This window comes from Tachysurus vachellii, chromosome 26 (genome assembly GCF_030014155.1).
Source record: "Tachysurus vachellii isolate PV-2020 chromosome 26, HZAU_Pvac_v1, whole genome shotgun sequence".
NCBI classification, from domain to species: domain Eukaryota; kingdom Metazoa; phylum Chordata; class Actinopteri; order Siluriformes; family Bagridae; genus Tachysurus; species Tachysurus vachellii.
In genome coordinates this window covers 15,084,350-15,091,849 of record NC_083485.1, presented here as the reverse complement: position 1 = coordinate 15,091,849, position 7,500 = coordinate 15,084,350, and the positions used below count along the sequence as shown (strand labels likewise).

The 7,500-nt window shown below is 41.3% G+C and overlaps 1 protein-coding gene across 2 annotated transcripts in view; it reads left to right on the top strand.

The window, feature by feature from the left end:
- Nucleotides 1-7,500, top strand: part of LOC132840721 (astrotactin-2-like) — a 343,281-nt gene that overhangs the window by 117,826 nt on the left and 217,955 nt on the right. For both annotated transcript variants that reach the window (XM_060862652.1, XM_060862651.1), the window contains exon 3: nt 1-41. This exon is cut by the window's left edge and continues 359 nt beyond it. In XM_060862652.1, the coding sequence (XP_060718635.1) occupies nt 1-41 (41 nt within the window). The remainder of the gene's footprint in view (nt 42-7,500) is intronic.

The window sequence follows — 7,500 nt, the reverse complement described above, 5'->3', positions numbered from 1 at the left end:
AGGAAGTGATGTGAATCATAAACACAGCCTGGATAACAGAGGTGAGTCGCAGCTAGCTGGTCATGGATCGAGGGGTTTTGGATCGTATGTCTTGTGCTGAGAATACAATTAAAAATCTAATTTTGGAACATCAAGTCTTAAGCAGCTGAACACAATGACTGTTGCCATTGTTTATTGGTTGCACAAATATCACCCTGCATGCAAAATTCTCTGGAATAGATCTTACTTTTGCAAGGATTTTGAGAAACTTGTTCAAGTATCAACGTCAAAAAAAACAAACAAACTTTAAGTTGACCAAGAAATTATTGTAGCTCCTGAGAACTAGACATAAAATCTGCTCATATAAGTTCAGGACTTAATATTAAATATAAATATGTCTGTATTTAGGGGCACGGTGGCTTAGTGGTTAGCACGTTCGCCTCACACCTCCAAGGTCGGGGTTCGATTCCCGCCTCCTCCTTGTGTGTGTGGAGTTTACATGTTCTCCCCTTGCCTCGGGGGTTTCCTCCGGGTACTCCGGTTTCCTCCCCCGGTCCAAAGACATGCATGGTAGGTTGATTGGCATCTCTGGAAAATTGTCCATAGTGTGTGATTGCGTGAGTGAATGAGAGTGTGTGTGTGCCCTGTGATGGGTTGGCACTCCGTCCAGGGTGTATCCTGCCTTGATGCCCGATGACGCCTGAGATAGGCACAGGCTCCCCGGGACCCGAGGTAGTTCGGAATTGGTAGAAGATGAATGAATGAATGAATGTCTGTATTTAGTCATCACACATAAGCTTGCCATTTATCAGCAGTCTATTGTGTTTAACCCGACTCCACATATGTGTAAATATTATTTTCCACTCAATAATACTTAGAGAAGTAGATCTTAGGCTCCTTTAGTTCATCTTGTATGTAATCCAAATTTATTTATTTCCATAATTACCTAGAACCTTAAAAATTAGAAACCCAAACAAGCAATTTTTTTGAGCTCTACTACAGTACAATACCCTCGATCACGTTCATACAGACCCAACTAAAGCTAATGATGATAGGAACACTAGCGCTTAAAGTGACACGTGGCATATTCGAGTGCATCTGGGAAGCTGGATGTGAAGTCACCTGCCAAGCGGAGGCTAATTATAGCTGTTGACCCGAATCTGAAGTGAGATGCAGACAGAGTGGATAGCGAGCGAGAGCGGCCCATTGACATGCAGCTGATGATCTGGTTTTGATGGTTCCCAGTGGAGGACTTTGAAGGCCAGAGAGTTGATTGTAAGGACTTTGGGATAACAGCTCAATATTGATAGAGGAGATTTGTTTTCTAACTACTGCAGCTTCAGATTTACATGCACAGTTTGTAATTAAGCTTATTCTTGTCTCTAAACTAATACAGCTTTTACTGGTTTATTTGCCATTTTAAGTACTAGTTCTTTTATTCTCCTGAACATATTTAACGGCCTTTGACATATCATTTAATTCTGTATACTGCCCGGCCTCCTTTTGCAATGTTTCCACAACTGATTTACACAACAGCTAATGTAACACAACCCCTTCAAATCTTAACAAACCTTGACAGCAGCTTAGCAAATCAGTTAAACGCAGCCTCTTCTCACCTCTACCTTCACCTGCACCCATACAAGACAAGATAATTTGTGTTTTTGGAGAGAATCCATACGTTTTCAAGCCAAGGTCAGATGCCAGAGGTGCTTGTGGTGGCGGAAAGCCTCAGAACTGTCACCAAGTGACATCTGATTAGTAGATTATATGAAATATGAACCCTAATGAGGTAACACACGCAATAAATCACCCTGAGTTGGTTAAATTCATTCATTCATTCATTCATTCATTCATTCATTCATCTTCTACCGCTTATCCGAACTACCTCGGGTCACGGGGAGCCTGTGCCTATCTCAGGCGTCATCGGGCATCAAGGCAGGATACACCCTGGACGGAGTGCCAACCCATCACAGGGCACACACACACACACTCATTCACTCACGCAATCACACACTACGGACAATTTTCCAGAGATGCCAATCAACCTACCATGCATGTCTTTGGACCGGGGGAGGAAACCGGAGTACCCGGAGGAAACCCCCGAGGCACGGGGAGAACATGCAAACTCCACACACACAAGGCGGAGGTGGGAATCGAACCCCCAACCCTGGAGGTGTGAGGCGAACGTGCTAAGTTGGTTGGTTAAATTCTCCTCGCAAAAAGTCTCTTAACTGCCAACATGCACAAATTCCAACCTCAAATAAAATGAATAAAATCTGATGAAGGGATAACTGGAAGAGGGTACAGTGTGCACAGCCAATAATACATAGATGAAGCATGATTACTGCTAACGAGCTGTAATTGTATAACAGTACACATCTTCTAGAACGTACATAATGTCGGCTGGAGGGGGCTGAAGTGCAGGGGACTAAATGAGCAGGATTGGAAATCACTGGTTTAGTGCAGATTTAATCTTGGCTCAACTGCAGTTTATATCTGAACTTTGTTAACGACCAGGTTTATGAGCCTGTGGTGAAAAAGTACATAAATTGAAACCACCAAACGAAGCATTTACCCACAGTACGGCACAGGTAGCGGCAATGATGCCGGATTAAAGCTAAAGAGAGATTGATGATCCTGAAGGCAACAAACTGAGACCATAGAAGCAGTTTCAATTCCAGAGATCAGACGTGCTGGGTCATATTAAGGGTCAATGGTCAAACTGTCGAATAAGCTTACCAACACTTCTGGTGATGTTTAGCTTTACTAATTGAATGAAGATACGTCTTGGTGGTTTTTTTTATTTTTTTTATTTGTGAAAACCCTTGATCTTGAAATATGCCTGAGCAGAAGCTAAACACTTCGCTCTCTCACGGCTGCACCGGCTGACCCCGGCATTTATAATTCTGCAAAAGCAATTTGGCCATCACATCCTAGCTGGCCTTGTGTGACATCTTGGGTAGAAAAGAAATAGAGATGGAAAGTAAATCCTGCAGGTTTTTAATTGGTTTGTGTTTGCTTTGGTCAGGAATGACCCTGTTTGAAACTCTTTTCAATTATTTAATACATAAATGTCCTTGGTGAGTTTAAACTCTTTCAGATATTCATTAAGGCTTAAAAATGTGCGTTGAAATTGTAGACAGTTTACATTATCATGACACCAACTGGCCTGAATGAAAAGATTCTACAGCATTTTTTTCAGTTATTACTTTATATATTAGCCAAAAGGATGGCAGAATGGAATTGGTGTATGTATGTATATACTGCATATATATATATGTTTTTTTGTTTTTTTTTCTGCCTAAGTTTTATGAATCAGTTTGGAAAACATACTTTTGAGAGTTTGCTAATTTTCAGGTATTCAATTCAATTCAATTCAATTCAATTCAAGTTTATTTGTATAGCACTTTTTACAATGGACATTGTCTCAAAGCAGCTTTACAGAACATAAACATAGGACAGAAGATAACATAAGGAGTAATATAAAGAATATAATAAAAATTCAAGATATATATAGTTCACAGTGTGTATGTATGTATATGTATTTATCCCCAATGAGCAGTGGCAAGGAAAAACTCCCTTAAATTGGTAAAGGAAGAAACCTTGAGAGGAACCAGACTCAAAGGGGAACCTCATCCTCATATGGGTGACACTGGGGGTGTGATTATAAATATACAGTCAGACAATGTTGTATTGGTGTTGGGATCACATGGAGCTCAGTATTCATAAAATAAATAAATAAATAAATAAATAAATAAATAAATAAATAAACATAACAAAATAGGGGGGGGGGGGGGTGCACAGTGGCTTAGTGGTTAGCACGTTCGCCTCACACCTCCAGGGTTGGGGGTTCGATTCCCGCCTCCGCCTTGTGTGTGTGGAGTTTGCATGTTCTCCCTGTGCCTCGGGGGTTTCCTCCGGGTACTCTGGTTTCCTCCCCCGGTCCAAAGACATGCATGGTAGGTTGATTGGCATCTCTGGAAAATTGTCCGTAGTGTGTGATTGCGTGAGTGAATGAGTGTGTGTGTGTGTGCCCTGTGATGGGTTGGCACTCCGTCCAGGGTGTATCCTGCCTTGATGCCCGATGACGCCTGAGATAGGCACAGGCTCCCCGTGACCCGAGGTAGTTCGGATAAGCGGTAGAAGATGAATGAATGAATGAATGAAAATAAAACTTGTGAATTAGCAACGATTCAAAGGAATTTTTAAATTTTCTGATCCTGCCAGAGTTGCCATGCAGATCTGATTGGAGTTAATGTAGATGTCAGTAGGTTTTATTAATATGAGTAACTGAATTTACCTTTAAAATGGTTGGGCCACCATGACGGCCAAGATGGTTTCATGTCACTGGAAGTTTCTGGAACTGTACTGGAGTTACGAACACCGTTCTCCTGAAAGACCTTTCCTCAGTTAGTGTTTTGAGGTTTGTAACCAATTGGGTTAAGATCTGGTGACCGTGATGGCCATAGTATGGTGAATGCTTTATATCATGTCAGGTGGAGTGTTGAGTTTGATGTAGGAGGTGTTATCTCAGACACAGACTTGTGTGTGAGCTTAAAGGTCTTGAATTTGATATGGATGACTACAGTAAGCATGTAGAAGAAGATGAACAGGGGTGTGACAGGGGTCCTATTGGTTTGGTTGAAAACGAGGCATGGTGATGAATTCTGAATCATCTCAATGTTCAAGGTTTGATGGAGCTGATTTAGAGGCCTAGGATTAGTGGGTTACAGTAGACTGGACAAGTAGTCGCTAGAAAAAGTCTGATCTTGATGTTATAAAGAACCTACAGGAACATGCAGGAACTCACCGCAAAAATTCTGGCTGTCCTGGTTGTCTTGAATGGGGCTGAGACTAGCTGTGTTTTGAGGTGAGGTTGGTTGAGGCATGAAGTTTCATGATAGGATTCAGATCATCAGTTAGAAGTCCTTTGGATTGTTTTGCAGTGACAAAACTGTCTACATTGACAAGTGCCACAGCCATTAGAGCGTTAACAGCACGTCGGATCCGTTTTCTTTATCTTTCTTGTGTCACCAGATAAATGCTCCTACAATCTTTTCCAAACAAAACAGTAATGGTTATAATTTTCTACCACTATTCTTTGTAAAGTGTTCAACTGCTGTAGAATAAATATTTAAACCCGTAGCTTTTCTTCACTATGAATCCTTTCAAGCCTCAACATGCTTCTGTTGCTTAAGAAGAGCAGTTGTTTGCTCTCATTATAGGAGTCATAGAAGTCTGGAGACTGCAGCGATAACATCTGCCTTTATCTCACGGATGAAGGATGAAGATCCCTTTAAGTGATGTGGACAAACAGCCAGGCTATGGCCTTGAATAAATCATTAAGTGGATCCTCTCGGCGTTGCGCCTGCTCTTCAGCACACTCCGAGCCGGGCCAGTGTGCATTTATTATCGCTTCAATTAATTCACATCACAGAATATTTGGATCGTGACCTTGTCCGTGTCTTATCTTTTAAACTGGGGAAGTAACCGGATCACAGATTCATGAAAGATTTCAGATAATGATGAAAAGACTTGCCTTTTTTTGATCATTGTTTTCTTCGCTTGCTTATTTTAAAGTGAATACCAAAGGAAATAAATAAATAAGCAATACGGCAACAAGATTAGACAACATTTCTTTCAGACCTTAATAAGTTCTTAGTTTTTGGTTATGAATGGTTAAATATTCATCAGGTTGCTAAAAGAAAGGCTGAAGGTTAATTTAGATCACCAAGCTCGAACAAAATTTAGATCGCCAAGCTCGAACAAAACCCATTGCTAATTGCTAATAACAGTGAACTGGCTTGGGGGCACGGGGGCTTAGTGGTTAGCACGTTCGCCTCACACCTCCAGGGTTGGGGGTTCGATTCCCGCCTCCTCCTTGTGTGTGTGTGGAGTTTGCATGTTCTCCCCGTGCATCGGGGGTTTCCTCCGGGTACTCCGGTTTCCTCCCCCGGTCCAAAGACATGCATGGTAGGTTGATTGGCATCTCTGGAAAATTGTCCATAGTGTGTGAGTGAATGAGTGTGTGTGCCCTGCAATGGGTTGGCACTCCGTCCAGGGTGTATCCTGCCTTGATGCCCGATGACGCCTGAGAGAGGCACAGGCTCCCCGTGACCCGAGGTAGTTCGGATAAGCGGTAGAAAATGAGTGAGAGAGTGAGTGAACTGGCTAGAAAAAGTTGTCCTCTGTAACAGAAGCCATTTTAACTCGTTTGATCTCAAAGCTTGGTCTTATGTTGATTTATCTATTTATTTCTATATTTATCTGTTTTTAAGTCTGTATGATAAAAGATCAAAGTTCCAATACAAGTTGTTATCTTCTTGAAAGGAAAGTGTGATGAAAAATCGAGCCACGCTTCAGGTTTTATTTTTCCTAGTAAAAGTTTTCCGCAAGTTTTGTTGTTGTTGTTGTTGTTGTTGTTGCTTGAACCATATTGAATTACTAAAAAAATGAATAAAATATGTAACATGAAGTTATGGGAATTTGACTGATTCACACAACAGCCAATGGCTTTTGAGTTGGACAGTAACAACCTAACAGTAGGTTAGCAAGCTAGCTAACTATGGAGACGAGATTATCAAGGAATGTTTTCTTATGCTGACCGTATATAAAGATGATGTCATGTTCTCTCTCGGTCAGACAAAGGAATATTTTCCAGCACTAAAGTGCTCCAAGTTTGTAAAAGCCTCTGGTTCAATTCAAATTTATTTGCATAGTGCTTTTAACGATGAGTAGGATAAACAATTGTAAACAACGCTCAAACAACAGAATGTTAATTTCACCTTTAACTTTACAGAATTCCATCCAATCCATGATAACCGGAAGTTAAATGAGTGTCATGGATGTTTTATTCTTCTCATTGACTTTTGTGACCAGAATCTTCCACTTTTCAGCTCCGGGAAACTCGTTTTCTTTTCTGAAGCTATTACCTTCCACTTTAATGACGTCACTGGATTTCTCACGCGTTAGGATTCTTCAGCACGCTCCAGCTGTCAGCTAGACCTTGTCGGCTGTGATATCATCAGCGAGAATGAGTTTGAACCAGATCCGCTGGCAGCTACACATGACACTATCACCACCATGTTTCAGAGATAAGGTGTGTGCTGTAAATCTTTCTAATAATGTCCAAGTCTGCTTCTCCTCTCATCTCCACAATACTTCATCCCAGACCCTTTATATACAGTACACTCGATCTGAATATCCTGACCTGTAGTGGTCTAGTCCCCCAGGTCTGAGATGTTCCTGGTTTATTCTTTATCAGAGGTTACTGATGAGAGAGACTGGATGAAGCAAAAACATACAGGAATATCTCGCTCGTGGATCTGTGAAGGTTAATAAACGAGAAGAAGAGACGGGGAGCTTTAGATGTAACCTGATGTCCGGATAATGTCTCCTGTCTAATGGGAAATGACGAGCTGTTACAGAATTCACTGCTTTTCATTTTTACTGTGATCTTATATCAAATTTTGTCTGAGACATCTAGCCTGCTAACCTAGATAGATAGATAGATAGATAGAT